The sequence below is a fragment of the Molossus molossus genome, unplaced genomic scaffold (genome assembly GCF_014108415.1).
Source record: "Molossus molossus isolate mMolMol1 unplaced genomic scaffold, mMolMol1.p scaffold_m16_p_17, whole genome shotgun sequence".
NCBI lineage: Eukaryota > Metazoa > Chordata > Mammalia > Chiroptera > Molossidae > Molossus > Molossus molossus.
In genome coordinates this window covers 1,264,471-1,282,743 of record NW_023425352.1, presented here as the reverse complement: position 1 = coordinate 1,282,743, position 18,273 = coordinate 1,264,471, and the positions used below count along the sequence as shown (strand labels likewise).

The 18,273-nt window shown below is 59.2% G+C and overlaps 1 protein-coding gene across 4 annotated transcripts in view; it reads right to left on the bottom strand.

Annotated features, from left to right (window-relative positions):
* Window positions 1-18,273, bottom strand: part of TACC2 (transforming acidic coiled-coil containing protein 2) — a 121,695-nt gene that overhangs the window by 59,362 nt on the left and 44,060 nt on the right. For 3 of the 4 annotated variants that reach the window (XM_036265426.1, XM_036265425.1, XM_036265427.1), the window contains exon 1: window positions 3,365-3,432. The exons of the other annotated variant lie outside the window; for it this stretch is intronic. In XM_036265426.1, coding sequence (XP_036121319.1) covers window positions 3,365-3,432 — 68 coding nt within the window. Of the gene's footprint in view, window positions 1-3,364; window positions 3,433-18,273 lie in introns of those variants that run through there. 4 annotated transcript variants of the gene reach the window in all.

Genomic DNA, 18,273 nt, shown 5'->3' with positions numbered 1-18,273 from the left:
TGTCGCAGGAACCTCTCCACGGCTCCCAGCTGGACAGAGGGTCAGGGGTCACACAGGACGAGAGGGACCACAGCCCCACTTCTCGTCTGTGGCCACAGCTGGGTGGCGCTCCAACCCCCTTCCTGGAACCACTCAACCTCATAAGGTGGCACCCAAGTCCTTTCCCTGGTCCTGGCCGCTCTCAGTGACAATTCTGACCCCACCTGCTTCTCAAATCCCAAACTCATCACTTTCCCCCAGACGTGCCCCCAATCCGGTTTCCTCATCTTGGCCAAGGCCGCATCCTTGCTTAGTCGTCTGAGGGTCAGACAACGGTCCGTGTCTTCCTGCTCCCGTCTCACCGCCAGGGCCTGTGGCTTCTTCCTTCCTCACGCCCTCCACCCACCCGCCCTTCTCGCTTGACCCCCACGGTCTGCAAGGTATGGGTTTCCCTCCCGGTGAGTGGTTCTGCAGAGACCAGAGGCGAGAACCTGCAGGAGGCTGAGGGAGCCCCTGGAACCAGGATGCTTCGCTCAGCCAGGTCTGTGCGGAAGGCAGGCAGGCACTGCGGGCCCCTGGATGCAGACCTCGCGGCCGAGCGCTTCCCGCCTCTTCCTGCACAGCCCACCGCCGTGCCGAGAAGGTCCGCGGCGCAGCCTCCCCTTCCACGGGGAAGTGACGGAGCCTGCTGCTGCCAGACTGCCCCCCAGACGGCCAAGAGCAGCCGAGCAGTGGCCAGCAGTGTCTCCCGGACCAGGGTGGAGAGACTCAACCAGCTCAGGACTTCTCAAACTTTCTCGCCTATAAATCACACGGGCACCTTTACAGATCAGCTGGTCTGGGGTGAGGACTGAGATGCTGTGTTTCTAACCAGCCCCCAGGGGAGGCTGGGGGCCACCCTGGGAGTCGAAAGAGATTGATCAATGCTTGCCCCTGTGCCCCAACTCCCAATCTCATAGACTTCCGGCTGCTCCCCCAGAAAGGGGAGACCCCGGACTCCCCAAAGCCCTCCCTCCTTATCCTACCATACCCTGTGCAGATGGAGCTATCAGTGGGGGCTACCCAAGCTGCCCCAAAGGTACCCCAAACCTGAAATCTGCAGAAGAGAAATCCTAGAACTAAAATAATAATAATGACACTGTCGGCATCGCCAAATCCCTGCCACCCTCCCCTGCCCTTTGCTTTCCCTCTGAAGCGTGGCCTGGGCCCTCCGTACGTCCATGGCTTCCAAGGAGCCACCGGCGAAAGAGACAGATGTTCCTTCACTCCGATTCCAGGGGTCACAGGCTGCCTCCCAGCGGGGTGCCCAGAGTTCGCCTCCATCCCTGCAGCCCCGACAGCATCACCTCACAGTGGAAGCTTCTTCCCGGCCACAGACCACGTGCTACGCTGCCTGGTGTGTGGTTTGCATGCGTGGAAACACACCCTATCCTGGAAGACTTGAGCCTGTGCAGAAAAGTGGTGCTCTCGTGACATGTGTCAGATCTCGGGACTGGAAACGAGCAAGTCTGTGGTGGAAAAGCAGGTGGGTTATCCAGAGCGCAGAGACGGAGCCGAAGAGAAGAATGGTTTCTAGGAAGGCGCCAGCCCCAAACATTTCCTCTCCCGCCGTTTAGAAAAACAAAAACGTTCAGGGAGAGAAAGTGGACTTTGTGAACGAGTAATAAATACACCTCGGCAGAGATCAGTGCTCAGGGACAAGTACTGTAGCGGCTCCAGGCAGAGAAGCCTCAGGCTGGTGCAGAGGGACCAACCCAGCTCTGCAACATTTGCTAAACAGCTTCCATTACAATGTGGCCAATCACCCTGCCGGGTTATTTAAACACCACTACCCCATGGGGCAGAACCTTAGGGGACTGTATCCCAAAAGGCAATGTATCTAACAGAATCTCTCCAAACTCAGACCTCACCCTAAAGAATATACTGGTCATTTACTAACTGAACGGGGAACGAGGGCAGGGAGGTTGGGGGCTGGTGAACTGGCTTTCCAAGGGTCGAGAAGTGTGTTTTCTCAAACCTGTAATCACATTCTCCTTTTCCAGGTCTCGTAAACTCTTTGAGAGGTCTGAGCCCCGAGAGCTAGTGCCCGATGATTGCCAGTGTAGACACTTTACACAACGAGGTGACACAGTCCTTTCCTGCTGAGGCGCGAATCCTCCATGAGGGTCCCTGGTTCCACGCATCTAACAATACTACACGTGGATAAAAACCAGGACAGCATAGGCTCACAGCACTAAGAAAGAAAGAAAGAAAGCCTCCCACATGATCTGCCTCCATTGTAAGATGATGCTCCCTTGAGGTGCAGGATGAAGACAGTGATCAGTGCACACCTGCTCCTAAGTGGGGTTCTCTGGAAATCCATGAGGCTCTGCCCAGCATGACATCACCCGCTGAGCCAGCTCCTCACTGAAGCCCGGCTGGGGCTGAGCGAGCGGCCCCACAAGGCAGCCTGCCGGCTACAGCGCGCAGCCCGGACCCACTATCATCCATCTGCTCCAGGGCTCTCAAGAAACAGTTACTTTACCATCCCCACCCGGCACCCCCAGCACATTCTCTTCTCTTTGGGAAGGGAGAGTGGGTCGGGCGGGGAGGCGGAGGCTCCCTTTGCATTCAAGCCCGACCTGCTGAAATGTGGCCGGGCAGCCAGATCGGCCAGATGGACCCGATAAGCCACAGCCTCCACACCGGCCCAGGGAGGTAGGCGATGGAGCTGGCCACAGAGAAATGGCAATTCTCATCAACGCCACCCAGGAGAAAGGCCACTTCAGAGCGGATGAGCTCTGTGGTTCAGAGAAAAGATTGGGTGCCTGGGATGCAGTCAAACCCTGCCTCAGCCAGCGATGGCGAGACTGTTCGGCTGGCTTCACCAACAACAGCGGGCGGCCTTGTCCCGGACAGTGGTCCACAGGGAGTGTGTGGTGCCCAGGCCAGCCTGACTGGGCGTCCAGCACACCACCGGCCGGCCACGCGCTGGAGGCCCCACACTGGCTGGACGCACGGGCACCGAGCTGCCGCACTCCCGGGCTCTTCCCTAGAGGCCCTGTGGCTGCCCGGCTGTCCCCTGGCAGGAAATACACTGTGCCGGGGGAGCAGACCTAAGATGCCGAAGGCAGGAGAAACCCCCACCCTGCGCTGAGCCGCGGAATAACAAAAACTGAATTCCAGGAGGTCACTCTGTCCCCAGGGGCAGTGCCCGGGAGTTGTCGGGTGCTCGTTCCCAGAGCTGGCACCGAGGTGCCAGGAGCAGCCACCAGGCACAGCCGTGCAGGCTGCGGAGAGCCCAGGGCCAGCCTCCGCTCCAGGCTGCGGGAACAGGCGAGGCGGCACTAACAAAGCCGGGCGGCCTCTCGGGGCAGAGGGGCTCCGGGCGGCCGGGGGCACTTACATAGCCTCGGAAGCCTCCGGGTTCAGGTCGCAGGCAGGGACTGGCTGCAGGGACTGCGACCCTCCCATCCTCGCTGCGCCCTGGCGAGCAGGCTAGCCGCGAGCGGGGCCAGCGTCCGGGCGCGCTTCCTCCAGCCGGGAGCCCGGGGCGGGCCGGCCGGCGGCCGCGGCTGCTGCACTGCAGATGGGGGCAGCGGCTGGCATCCAGGCCGCCGGCGGCAGCGAGCGGGGGCTCGGCCGGTCGGAGCGCGGGGCGCGACCGCCGCGGAGGCGTGTGCGTGAGCGCGGCCGGTGCGCGCGGCTCCGCCGGGGCCACGCGTCTGAGCGCCGGCGCCTGTGTGGTCCGAGAGGATCTGCTCTTAAACCCCCCAGCAGCCGGGCTCCTGTGTGTGACACGGTGATGTCATCATCCCCGAGCAGCCCCGACCACAGCATCTTCACAAAGCTCCATCGCGGATTCCTCCGGAAACGGGGCCAGGGGGAGGGAAGGCGGAGACCCTCCCTCGGCACCTACTCGCCGCCCCAGCCGCCCCCAGCCGCCCGCATTGTGCGGCTTTGAAATGCAAATACGCTGCAGGCCCGGCGCTGGGGCCCCAGGAGGGGCGTGGTGGTCCGGGGCTGACCACAGAGCCCAGCCGGTATTCTCCGCCAGGCCGGCGCATCCCTCCCGGAGGAAGGAAATGGACGCTCCCGCCCCAGTGTGGAGGGTGCCCCGCAGCGCAGGTAAACAGGCTGCCCAGGGAGACTAAGATGTTTGCCGGCTCCACCGGGCCTCAGCCTTCTTCCCGGGGCTGGGGGTGGGGGTGGGGACAGAGTGGGGGTGGGGGGCCAGGCTCTGCAGCTCCTGAGGCCTGAACAGAGGGATGCCAGGGCCTGGCTGCCCCTCACAGTGGGCCCAGGCAGGGCCTCCAAGGACACCTTTGCCCGCACAGTTGGGAAGGTGGAGAGGGTTGGGCAGGGGGTAGAAGGGGGCACAGGGCCTGGCGCTTCAGGTCTGCAGCCCCATCTTAGGCCACCAGGTGAGCTTTGCAGGACACAGAGCCCAGAGGCCCTCCCACCTCAGGCCCCTGAGCCTCGGAGGGTGGATGGGGCAAAGGCAGCACGTGGAGACGTGCCACAGAGGGCCCGTCTCTGCGACTCTGAACACAGAGGCTGAACCTGCAGGAAGGACTATGACACCTCCCCACAGGGCCCCCAGCACCCATCCCCACGCTCCGGCTGGCCAGGTCCCCACCCTGGCTTCTGGCTCAGAAACGCTTCAGGCTTGGGCTCCTGGAACTTCCCACAAAGGCTAGAGGACCCCCCCCCCCTTCTAGGCTCTGGAGGGATGTGCACACCTGGGAACCTGGCCATCCCTCGCCACCTGTCCACTGCAACTCCATTCTGAGCCCAGACCCAGACTCATGACAGATTCATGGGGGACCCTATGATGGGTAAGTGGAGAACCCCTATCCTTCCCAGCATTTCCGTTCCCCACAGCTGGGTCAGCCTGAATGTATCCAAGTTGTAGCCAAAAGAAAATGAAATGTAAACAACAGCGCTCAAAACATTTAGACTTTCCTCCAACACACCGAGTGTGTTTTGAAAGTGGAGCCAAGGATGCTTGGACAGTGCTCTGAGGTTGCGGCTCGGGGCGGCAGGACAGCACAGGGGCGGCATGGTGGGCCGACTCCCCTCTGCTCGAATGTAAGATCGGTGTCAACCAAAAGCCAGAAAATCAAAACTGTCCCAGGGCGCGACATGAAATGTTCAGGAAGCACTGAGGTTTCCTTTCGCATTTGTATGAAAACAGCGAACTGTGTCCGTCTCGCAGGGAAGAGACTTTCTTGGGAGCCCCCCCCCCCCCGGAAGCCGTCAGTCACTGTCAGCGCTGGGTGTCACCGGCTGGCAAGGATCCTGCTCACCCTGCCATCCTCACACCCCGAGGGTCTGTTGCTGTGTCAGAAAACAGGCCTCCTGGGCCCGTCCGCAGCTGGCAGTCCCCAGAACCTTACGGCGCAGAAATGCGAATTTCATAAGCCTGACCTAGCCTTACCATGTGGAGGAAGTGACTCCTTCCCTGGGCACGGAGGGCAGAGCCTTCGGCCAGACTGGTCACTAGGAAAATAATACTTGGGGGGAAAGGGTGAACCACAGCCAGATCTCATCGGCTCGCTACTTTTTCCCTGGAAAGCACAACCCTCCCAAGTGCCCTTCCTTAGCGCGAGGGCTTTGAAATGAGAGGGGAGTTCGAGGCCCGACGTCCCCCTCGTTGGCTGCGTGGCCTGGAGCCAGCCACTGCACCATACTGGGCCTCTGCTGCTTGGCAGCACAGAGTTAAGCATCTACTTTGCAGGGTATTGGGAAAAATTAAGCAGCCTATACGAAAGCTGGTGACCGGGACCCTACCTGGTGGGGAGGTGGTGCTAATTTTCTTTCTTTCTTAATAAGAAATGTTTTCCTGTCCTGACTCTTGTGGCTCCGTGGTTAGAGTGTCCCGTGCACCAGAGGGTCGCAGGTTCGATCCCTGGTCAAGGCGCATACAGGAAGGTAACCAATCGGTGTTTCTCTCTCTCCCTCTCTCTCTGGAATGAATGAAGAAAACACATCCTCGGGTGAGGATTTAAACAACAAGAAAGAAATGGTTTCCACTGACTGTAATGCCACAGCAGAGACAAGGAGGTGTCACAGTGAAGTGTTTTTATTTGGAATCTCTACCACCTAAAAGGACAGAGACACGCTGGGTAGCGGGCCGACACCATCTCACTGACACAAAAACATGACCAAGGCCCTGGCCGGTTTGGCTCAGCAGTTAGAGCCTCGGCCCGTGGACCAGTGAGTCGAGGGTTCAGTTCCCTTCAAGGGCACGTATCTCGGTTGTGGTCCATCCCTGGCCCTGGTCCGGTCGAGCGGAGGCAGCCAGTCGATGTGGCTTATCACATCGATGTTTCTCTCCGTCTCTCCCTCTCTCCTTCCCTCCCACTCTGTCTAATAATAAATGGAAAAATATCCTCGGGTGAGGAATAATAAACAAATAAAAATAAGAACATGACCAAAACCAGGGGAGAGTCAAATGCAACCTGGGCACTGAGGCCCACAAACCTGAGATCACGTGAGCGAACTTCTCAGACCCTCATTTCAGACCCGATGCTTCTGCTCTGGCCGGTGGTCAGAGCAACGGCCCACGGACGAGAGGTCGCAGGTTCCATTGCTGGTCAAGGGCACGTACCTGGATTGCAGGTTCAATCTCCAGCCTTGGTCAGGGTGTGGGACGTAACCAATCGATGTGTCTCTCTCACATTGGTGTTTCTCTCTTTCCCTTCCTCCCTTCCATTCTATCTAGAAATCAATGGGAAAATATCCTCAAGTGAAGACTAAAAAAAAAAAAAAAGGCCTGACACTTCCTTCACACACAATTTAGACAGGCGTGGTTGTGCAGTAACGCAGCCTACCGTCAACCAGAATAAAGGGGCAGGGGGAGCGATCAGAGACCAGGGCTGGGCTACACACGCGATGTCTCAGCCCGCATAGATGCTGAAGCCCTAGGTCCAGGTGCTAAGGAATTTGTGGGTGGGGCCTTTGGGAGGTCATTGGGGTTATTAGTATACCCCTCCCCCCACCACATGAGGGCACAGCAAGACGGTGGCCACCTGCAAACCCCCAAGAGGGCCCTCACCATTCAAGTCCGACCAAGGAAACACAAAAGAACAGCCCCCTCCCCCCCGGATTCTGGTTATCCCTGGGAACTGCTGACCCTTGGGAGACTGACGCTACACCCCACGCCTGCCTGTTTGCTGCCTCCTCCCTCTCTGCCTCCCCCACCCCAAACCATCCCCAAGGGTAAGTCATGGCTTTGCGCAATAAAAACACAGGTTCCACTGACAAGCGTCAAACTGTAAGCAGTTAGCATTCAGTCACTTCCTGCCTCATGTATTCAAATCTGCACCCAGCAGGCGGCAGTCATGAGGCTGAGACCAGAGCCTACTCCGGTGCCTCAGGTCTCCTGGGACCTTCCTTCCAGGAGGTGCCGCCTCCCCAGGGCCCAGACTGAGCTGCCCCTCCCTCCCTGACCCTCTTCATTCCCAGCTCGGTCTGCAGACCCCAGCCTGGCCGCCCCAGGGGCAGAGGCACAGCATTTCCGTTCTAGATCCACCAGCCATGCCCGACGCTTCTGACCTTGGCTCTGATGTGACCCAAATGCAAACTGCCCCTTGGGGCCTCTGGACCACAGCACCCTCAGGACCAGGCTGAGCCCACCGCCAGCCCCCTGCTGGCATCTCCCACGAGGACACGTGGATGCGTGCGGAACGCACCCATTGTGTCCAGAACAGAGCTACCTGTGCGGCACAGCGACGCAGCCACCAGAGCTCAGCAAACCTGCCAAGTCCCTGTGAGCGAGAGACGAGCCATGTGCTGCAGAGGCTCACGTCTCACCCAGTCCACGAGGCTGAGCCAGTCAAGGGGGGTGAGTGACCGGAAGCGCCTCTGGCACCCCAACAAAAACAAACTTGAGCAGCTTTATCTTTGCCTCTGGCCTCCAGGAGTCTCCAGTTGCCATGGCAGCGCTGCTCCCCAAACACGCCCACTGGACCCCCGCACTGCTAATTAGCCCAGGCACACAAGCTACAGGAAAGTAGGTCGGATCACAGGCAAGCCGTCTGGAGGGGGCGAGGAACGTAAACACAGATGGGGGCAGCCCCGGGCAGAGCGGCTGCTCCCAGCCCAAGGCCTTTGCCGCCCGCCAGCGGCCCCCAGTGTGGACACAACCACGTGGGCCTTGCTTGGGGTCCTGGCCTTGAGACAGACTCGGGGTGGGGGGGCGTCACTCCCACTTCAGTTTGTCCGTCTGAGGCCCAGAGCCCAGTCCCTGGTCACACACTGCTGAGCGGTTCCGGATGCCGAAGCACCAGAGGCCACTCACCGCCTGTCCCGCTTCTAGGAGTGGACGAAGCTGTCTGACTTCAGGCCCCCGTGGGCCCAGTTCCGCGGCCACGTGCAAAGCCGAGCGAGACCAGCAGAGCCCGCGGGGAACAGGTGGGGCTGTGCACCCAGAATGGCCCATTTCCGGCACTTCCTGTGCCCAGGTCGGCAGATCCCGGACCCTCCTCCTGGGCTTCTGAGACGTGGCTTTCTTGACGTTGGACCTTGCTCCAGAGGGGTCCCTGCCTCGGTACCCTGGCCTGACCCAGGGTCCTGAATGTGCCCGCCCTGTGCCCAGGCCCAGCTCCGGAGGGGCCGGCGCCCTGCAAAGACCCCACTGTCTCAGCCTCCCCCGCAGCAGAGTTGAACCTCGGTGGTCTCTCGCCTTATTGGGGTCTCACTTCAGCTATCTGTCTGTCTGTCTGCTCTCCGGCCCTGCGCTGTGCCCCTGCGCAGACAGGGCTCCATAAACACATGCGCATCGAACCCCAGACGAGAGACGGGCCGCAGTCCTCAGTCTCACGAGGGGAGAGGAGGGCAGGGGGGTGGGCGCCTGTCTCCAGGCCACGGGTGTTCTGCTCGCTCAGGCTCCTCCAGGAGACCGCTGCCCACCTGGGGTCTCCGTGGTCCTTGGGCTGACATTCAGCCCATTTCCAGTAAGGTCCGTCTTTTCCAGAACGTTCTCTGGCTTTTCTCCTAGAAAGGGCTGGTCTGCTCTTTGCCTCCCTCCTCGCCCGCACCGCACAGCGTGGGCAAAAGTGAGCGGACAGTTGTGAGGAAGAGACACACAGAATTTGTTCTCGTATTATTACTTAGTAATTGTTGTGCTATTTTCCATATGAACAACTGTCAACTTACTTTTGCCCACCCTGTGTTTTCATGGGAGGGAGGGGGAGGGAGGGGGAGGGAGAGAAACGTGACATCAATCACCTGCCTCCTTCACACACTCTGTTGGGGATCAAGCCCACAACCTGGGCATGTGCCCTGACCGAGAATCGAACCGGTGACCTCCTGGTGCATGGGGCTGTGCACAACCACTGAGCCACACCAGCCACGCTACTTTACTTAATTTCAAAAAGGATTTAAGTTGCAATTCAAGATAGTAAAGAAGAACTCTGGGTAAAAGTGTGGGCAAAAGTCGGAGGGGGTGAGATTAGCTCAAAAATTCTTACCTAACCCCTGGAGCGGCGGCAGGTCGGGCTCTGGGTTTTCCAACAGCCAAAGCCAAGGGGGCGCTGTTGTGATCAGCTACATAATTCAGAAAACCCAGCAGGTTGCAAAAGGAAAAGAGAACGGTCCTTCCCTGGGTGAGCAGATTTGGGGGGCTGATATCTCAACAGGCCCTCTCCTGTGTGCCTTCCCCCAGGAGACGGTGTATATGGCGGACGATCCCCTCGACAATGTCCTTCCACCAAGGCAACACCGTTTCACGCGGCCCCTCCAGCAGGCGCCAGCAGCCGCCCGGCTCTTTAGCGATCGTGTAACCGGAGAACAGTGAGGTCCCCAGAAGGCACATTTCCAGGTGCTCCATCCCGTAGAGTGAGTCCCGCCATCCATGTTCCCAAAGCAACAAGGTGACACGGGAGGCCAAGGTCAGCTCGGGAAGCTCTTCCCCAGCAAAGCAGCAACCTGCCGCCCCCGTCCGGCCCCAGGTCCTCCCCCTGGCTTCACAGGTCCTTGCTGGCTGCCTCCTGTGGATCCTTGGGGCAGATGTACGGCGCTGCCAACTGCCAACTACAAACCGGCAGGACGCAGGACACTGTGGTCAGTGGACGTGCGCCTGGGGTCTGCTCAAGAACCACCGAGCTACTGAAAGACAGCAACCTGAGCTGAAGGAGAGACAGGCACGAGGATGGGGGCGGGGCTGAGAGGGCTGGAGACTGCGTGAGAAAACTGCTCGTACCCTTCCAAGTTTACAGGGTGCTTCTGCGGAGCCGTAAGAGCGCATCTCAGGTGGAGACTCAACCCCGAAAATCCAGCAGGGAAACACGGCCGGGATTCTTTGCTCGTTCGAAACATTAATGATACGCACATGGTTGTCATTACAGTCTGCATTCTGGTCAATAGGAAGCAAATCTGTTTCACAATTCTGTTTTGTTTTGTTTTGTTTTGTTTTGTTTTTATCCTCACCCGAGGACATTTTTCCATTTTTTGTTCAGGTAGAGTGGGAGGGAGAGAGAGGAACAGAGAGAGAGAGAAAAACATCAATGTGAAAGGGACACATCGAGTGGCTGCCACCCGCACAACCGACCAGGGCCGGGGACAAACTGCAACCGAGGTACGCGCCCTTAGCGGGAACCGAACCCGGGTCTCTCAGGACCGCAGGCCGACGCTCTAACCGCTGAACCAAACCGGCCAGGGCTCTTTTTTTTTTTTTAATCCTCACCCGAGGACATTTTTGCATTCATCTTCAGATAGAGCAGGAGGGGGAGAGGGAGAGAAACATTGATGTGAGAGAGACACATCGAGTGGCTGCTACCCACACAACCCTAATGGGGGCCGGGGACAAACTGCAACCAAGGCACGTGCTCCTAGTGGGAACCAAACCCGAGTCTTTCTGGTCCGTGGGCTGACGCTTCAACCGCTGAGCCAAACCGGCCAGGGCCGTTTCACAATTTTTTTAAGGTAAAGTTCCAGTTAAACTCTTCCCCCACCATAAAAATGTTGAGTCATTCACTCAGGGTGAGGACCCTTCTCTCTGCCAAGCGCCATGTGGATATTTGTAACATTGTTCACGGGCCATAGAAAATTATCAAGTTACAGTGATACCTCGGTTCTCGAACGCCTCGGATTTCGACCAAATCGGTATTCGACCAGGAGATTCGAGAAACTTTTGTCTTGGAATCCGAACAAATATTTGGAACTCGAACTTCCGAGATGAGCCGAGTTGAGCCGAATGGCGTTCATTCGGCCCAGCGCGCCTTGCTCGCGTCATCAGTGTGAGTGCAGAGAGAGAGTCACGCTTTGTGGAGAGAGTCACGCTTTACACTGAATTGAACCCTTAGACATACTGTACACTTTTATTTCTTGTTGAGACTTATGTTTTTCTACATATTATATACAAATTAGGCCAGTAAATAGGCATTTTCTGGGGCTTGGAACGAATTAATCCAGTTTCCATTATTTCCTATTGGGTTTCATTGCTTCGGTTCTCGAACAATTCGGTTCTCGACCGTCCTCCTGGAACGAATTATGTTCGAGAACCGAGGTATCACTGTATAAATGCGCTGGCTCTATGTGGTCAGGCTCATTAGCTGAGGCTGTGATGTTCGCTGGTACGGATTTCATAGGCCCGAGGGTTGGATGCTCCCACCCCTGTGAGTGGATTCATTTTAAGAGGCCTCTTTCGGGGCACAATTTTCTTTAGATAATCCTGAGCCCTTCCTGTAACTACTTTTAAACACTAGGTTTACAGGCACAGGCAAAACAAATATCGGTGGCCCCAGGTAGACATCTGGCCAAATACAACTAACCTCTGAAGTTCAAGCTCGTACTTAGAAATGAGTCCTGTCTCATTGAAAACAGGACGAGAGACCTGTCGGACCCGGGCCAGGAACAGCTCCTGGGTGGGCTCAGACCGTAACCAGCACCCCTCGTCTCTCTTCTGGGGGAACAGTTTCCAAGGAGAACAGAAAATTCCACGGGCGCCATGAACATGTTTCATCCTTGTCGAGAGCTTCCGTGTTGCGCTGGTCCGGATGCCGACGCCGACGGAATACTGATGGGTAGATCCGCTGAGTCCGCCACAGCCTGAGCCGACTGCTTTGAGGCTACTTTGTAGCAGGAATAAGAGGCCTCAGGAAACATTCAGGTGTGAACGGAGGTGAGATCTCCCTGCTGCCAAACCCACTGGGAAGCTGGTTTCTGGAGAAACTGGTTGTGAAATGTAGGTCCCGCCCACTGGGGTGGAGGAGGGACCCTGTGGTCCCAGAGGCTGTTGAGGGTGGACAGGCTTCCAAGACAAACACGCAAACAAGCTCAGAGCCCCCAGCCTCCGGGTCCTCCCTGCACCGAGCAGAGTGGGTCCCGGGAGCTGCAGCCTGCTCCAGGCAGGCTGGTTGTCAGCTGTCGGGAGCCAATTGCTTTCCTCACTTAATTAGCAGGGACACGGAGCCTGACGCCAGGTGCCCTACTTATGAGCAGAGCAGTGAGAACCAGCAGCCGGGGACCAGAACTCAAGGCGGACTCAAGGCTCCAGGACAGAGCGAAAATCCAGACTGGTTGGACCAGAAGTAGCATCTGTGAGCATCCACTGACAGCGTAGTTGGCGTACGGTGAGGCAGACTGAGTGGCTGTGTGTGCATGTGTAGGTGTGTGTAGGCAAGTGTGCATGCGTGTAGGCAAATGTGCACTTGTGTGCATGTGTGTGTATGGGTGTGTAGGCAAGTGTGCATGTGTGGGTGTGTGTAGACAAGTATGAATGTGTGTAGGCAAGTGTGCATGTATGTGCATGTGTGTGCATGTGTGGGTGTGTGTAGACAAGTATGAATGCGTGTGGGGGCAAGTGTGCATGTGTGTGCATGTGTATGTAAGCAAGTGTGCATTGTGGGTGTGTGTAGACAAGTATGCATGTGTGTAGGCAAGTGTGCGTGTGTATGTGCATGTGTGGGTGTGTGTGCATGTGTGTGTGTGCATGGGTAGGCATGTGTGTGCACTACCAAGCCCTAAGGACATCTCCCTCTTTTCACAGCCGTTGAGGGGCCTGTCCGTGGACCCTCTGCACCTTGTGCACGTATCTCTGGGTGCACCTTGCATCACTGGGTGCACTTAGCTCATCACTGTGTCTGAGGAAGAAGGGTTTTAGGGATTGATGTGTCCACGTAAGGACGATCTTTCCGTGACAACAGACTGACCCTCTCCCTGCCTCATCGGCTGACCGCACAGAAATGTGCAACGTCACCGGTTTCCCGACAGCGCCCGGAGGCCGGTGACTGATGGACGTTTGGCGCAGAGTCGGCGCACGGCGTGTGCATCGCAGATTAGCCGTTAGTCCAGAGAGGGAGTGGTCCTGCTGTACCGAGCATCTGCAGGACAGCGGCTGCCTGGCCGGTACATTCCCCTGACCGCCGGCTGTCCGGCAGATGGACATCTCTGATCCCTTCAACTAGGGCAGGGCCCCCAGCACCCCAGCCTCCAGTTTTTCCTTGCAAAGTAGAGGTTTGGTGGGCTCCCGAAGGGGCGAGGCCACGCCTCCTCCTCACCTCACAGGATGCCCAACACTTAGCCGGTGCCGGGCGCAGAGGAGAGGTCCTCAGTGGCTATGGGGACAGATGGCTGGACAGACCTGTACACAGAGACAGAGGAGAGAGGCAGAGACCAAACTTCTTTCCAAATGAGGCCAGAGCTTAAGGAGAATCAGCGAGTGACCTCAGGACCAGGCCTGCCCACTGGCATCGCACGGGGAGCCCGGAGCCCAGAGCCCGGAGCCCCACCCTCCAGCCTCCTGACCTCAGCACCTTCCCCAGGGGCAGGTCCTTGGTCTTTGTGGGTGTGATGTGGGAGGAGAGGGCAGGTTGGGCGCCAGGACTGATGTTTAAATTAAACTGTCTTCCTCGGACACGAAAGTCAGAAAGATGAACGGGCAACAGGGCAAATGTTCCACTGACCTGAGCCCTCAAACTGACACTAAGAAGGTACCTGACCCCTGTCCTCAGTTTTCTCATCTGCGCAATGGAAATAATGACAGGACCTCCCGCCAACACGCACAGAGAAGGTTTAACGAGATGAAGGAGGAGTGCTGGGTGCATGTTGGCGGCCGCTGACGCTGTGGCCGTGTGTGAAAAAGGGAGAAATCCCTCTGCCCCCGGCCGGGCTCTGTGTCTCTGCCTGCCTGACTCTACGGCCACTCGGGGCGCCCAGCCATGGCTCCCTGTGCAGGAGGGGGAGTTACACGCCGGCAAGCTCCCCGAGACAACCAGACTCGACCACTCTCACCACAGCTTTGCTCTGGAAGTTTGTGACCTTGGGCAAGGTCTTGGGCCTCAGTTTTCCCACCTGTAAAATGGGGACAATAAAAATGGGGGAGGGGCAGGGAAGGGAGCCCCATGGTCTAACCCTGGAAAGGCCGAGGACCCTGTGCAAAGCCACCAGATAAAGGTGCTCAGATGGGTGAGTCAGGAGCAGGGGCGCTGAGGTGGGCACAGGGGGCAACTTGTGTCCGAAGAGCTGGCCGCCCTCCGCCTCCGTGCTGGTGGAACCACCTGGGGTGCTGCACCCCTTGCACCCTGAGCCCGAGGTCCTGGTGACTTGTCCTGGGAGCCCCTGCTCAGAATCATAGCCCAGCCCAGAAACGCCCCTCCTCCGGAGTCCCCTCAGAAGATGGTGGCACAAGTCTGTACCCCAGATCAGTCTCAAGCCAGCCCCAAGCCAGCACGCCACGAACATTCTTGAGCACATGAATGCAAACCAGAGACTCCGACCCTTCCATCCCCACAGCCTCGGCCCTGGTTCAGGACCACGGTGACCAGGACCACGGTGACAACCTCCAGGAGCCCCTGACGTGGCCTCCCTCACCCTCCCCGTCCCCGTGGCTACCAGAGCTATGCCCCAAAACTCACCTCGGTCCCGACTCTCCCCTGCTAAAAAGGAGGAGAGAGCTCTCTTTTACTTTCTGGGCACCAGCAACTCTCTGGTCTGGCTTCAGGCTGCCCCCCCAAGGCCGACGACCACCTGCCACTCTGGCTACCAACCCCTCTGCTGTGCTGGAGGCTGCCTGGTCCCCCTGCGGGTCCCTCCAGCCCCTCCCTGAGGTGCCTTTCTCCTCTTCACCCCAGCAAACACGTGCTCACGCTAGGGAACCCACTGGAAACGCTGCCTCCCCCGGGAAGCCCCCAGCTTGTCCAGGCAGACTGGGGCGCTCCCTCCTGCTGGGTCTTCTGTTCTCAGCTCTGCTGGGAAGTCTGTCAGGTATCACGCCCTTTCCTTCCCCCAGCGCCCCGGCACTGCCGGCCATCAGGGGGAGCCAGCCTCGACCACCTGCCTCCTGCTGGAGCCCTGAGCTGTGCTCTCCGCGCACCTCGCCCCACGCCGGTCCCCTCCGCTTACCTACCAGCCTCGTCTTGAAGACAAGTCGACGAAGGCTCAGCGTGGTCAAGCAACTGGGTCCAAAGCTGCACAGCTCACAGATGGGCCAGGGGCAAGTCTCTCCGACTGTATGCCCCCCCCCCGCATCACACATGGGGTACGGCGCAGAATCAGCCGGGAGGTGCCTGCTGCGCAGACCGACAGTGGCTGAACGGACAGACGGACTGAGCACACACAGCGGAGACCACACTGCTCGGACGCCCAGGGCTTCCTGCTGGTGACGGTGTGGGGCCTGGGCCCTCACCTCTGGGCGCCACACGCACAACAGAAACTGACTCACACAGGGCAGCCCCCCGGGCAGGGCTCTGAGCCTGTCCCCTCGTCCCTGGCTGTGGGGTGTATTTCTCCACTGCCCCTGGCACCCTGCCTCCTCCACCTGCAGCTGGTCCAAGGGCTCTAAGCACCACCTGGTTTGGAAGAACAGTGGCCTCAAGAAGTACAAAATCTACAGCCACAAGGTGGCAGCTGGGCATGGAGGGTGGGGCCTGGCCCTCAGCTGCCCCTGGGAGCCCTGCTGGCCATTCCTGCCAGGCCCCACGCCCCCAAAGCTCCGGTGCACCGGCTGCTGCCGTGAAACCTGCTTCAGCTTGGACGCCTTCCTGGCTGCTCAAGGGCCCGGGGACCCCAGGTCACAGGCTGAAGCCCTGTAGCTCCTCCCAGCCGTGTCCAGTGAGCAGGGTCAGAGCGGCCCTGCCTGGCCACCCCTCTCCTTCCCTGGGGATCGTGGGTCCCGCCCCGTGTCACCTGCTCCTCCCAGACCTAGGAGGCCACGCCCTGCTGGACTCCGGGAGAGTGAAGTAACAGCCTCCCTCTGCCTTGTGATCCATCCTCGGAAGCCAGCAAGGTGGAGCCTCCGGACGTGCCCAGCCAGGCCCGGACGTGGGCAGCTGTTCCCGGTCATGAGACCCACCAAGGGCGGGAGACCCAGGTGGACGGGCTCTGCTCGTCGGCCAGGCTGGTGACGCCACAGGCCCAGTCTGCCCTGTCAGAAATGGACCTTAAAGGCTGGACAGACACTGAACGGAGTCCGGTTTATGCAAATGAGGAACAAGGCCAGATGGGACCCCTCTGCTCAGTGCAGCATGTTTTTTCTTCTTTAAAATATGTTTTTATTGATTTTTCAGAGGCAGAGGAAGGGAGAGAGAGAGAGAGAGAAATATCAATGTGAGAGAGAAACATGGATCGGCTGCCTCCTGCACGCCCCCTACTGGGGATCGAGCCCACAACTGGGGCCTGTGCCCCAATGGGGAATCAAACCCAGACCTCTCAGTCATGGGACGACGCTCCATCCACTGAGCCACACCGGAGCAGCATCTTGTCACCAGACAGCATCAGCAACCTCAACAACACAGAACAAAACAGAAAGGACGGTCCTGACCCCGCCCACAGTGTTAACGGCTGAGCTGTGAGCCAGCGGTGGGCTGGTTCTGAGTTCCAAGTGCAGGATTTTCCAGGGGCTGCCGAGAGGGCCCCGCCCTTGGAGGGAGCGGAGAGAAGGCTCTTCACTCCTCTGCTGCCCAGGAAGGCTCTTGGGTCAGGAGAAATGTTGATAGAAAGATTGGAGCAATTCGGGGCTGCCCACAGCGGGCAGGGACTGGGGACACTCGCCAGAATCCCCGTGAGCCCAGGCCATGCCCCCACCCACCCCCTGCTGCAGCTCAGGGTGCATTTGTCTGGGGGTGTCCCGGCCTCCAGCATCAGCACCAGGAACGAGGGAGCCCATGGCCGGGTTTCCAAGTTACTGATTCCTAAGGGACCGCCGTCCCCAGCAGGCAGCGCGGGAGGCCAGCTCTGAGCAGGGACGACGTTTGCTCAGGTCCGTGTCCTGCCCGGCCCCCCTGCCAACACTCCAGGCTCTTTGCCCCCCTGCCCCTCCTCCCAGGAGCCACGCCCCGCGGTCAGGTCTGGCTGCTTCCGCCTGAGTGAGGGTTTCGGCTTGCATTCCTGGAAATTCTTTGTTTTCCCCTAAACATGGATGTGAGAGAGACACATCGACTGGCTGCCACCCACACGACCCCGACCGGGGCCGGGGACAAACTGCAACCGAGGCTCGTGCCCCCAGCGGGAACCGAACCCGGGACTCTGGTCCGCAGGCCGACGCTCTCACCGCTGAGCCAAACTGGCCAGGGCACATTCCTGGAAAGTCTTTATCATCAGACTCCCTGCCTGGCCGCAGCCTCTTAGAGCTCGTGTAATCCCTGCATGACGCTGCCCCAACGGCTCTGGTCGGCCAGGGAGGGCGCGGAGGCCGCAGGAAGGGCCCCGGAGGGAGGCTGGGCCACTGCAGTGGTCAGGGCTCCTCCCAGGAGAAGCTCGTCGCCTCGGGCAGGGCCGGGGGCAGAGGAAGACTTCCCTCTGCTCTCCATGCCTCTCTCAGTCACACCGGTTCTCCCCAAGACTGCTGACCACCAGTGGGCGCGGGGGCGGGGCGGGAAGAGGCCCAGAGAAAGGCCGTCAGCACTGGGCACGTGGGGCTGTCCCGTCCACGGGAGCAGAACGCATCAGTCTCCAGCTTTCTGTCGAGACAGAGCTCACTGCTCTGGGGTCCCCACGACGACAGGGGCCGACGGAGCCCGGGGTGGGGGACCACGGTGCGTGTGCATGGTGAGCACACGACACGCCCTACACCAGGCACGTCTGCACACGGGAACGGATGGACCATGTGTCTCCCATCGTGAGACCGACGGCCCTCGGGCTCGGCCCGGCTTGGTGACAGTGCCCCCCATCTCAGCGAAATGGAACTACGACCTGTGCGCTTTGAAACCTGCTTCGAAAACCTCCGGGAACCGCCAGTGGGGGAGACGAGGGTTCTGGGGACCCCGGATCCAGGCCACAGAGAGTGGAGTGGGCAGCGCCGGGAAGGGGCAGTGGGGGGACAAGGTGAAGGAATCCCAGCCGCCCTCATCCCGTCCACGCCACCGGGCCAGG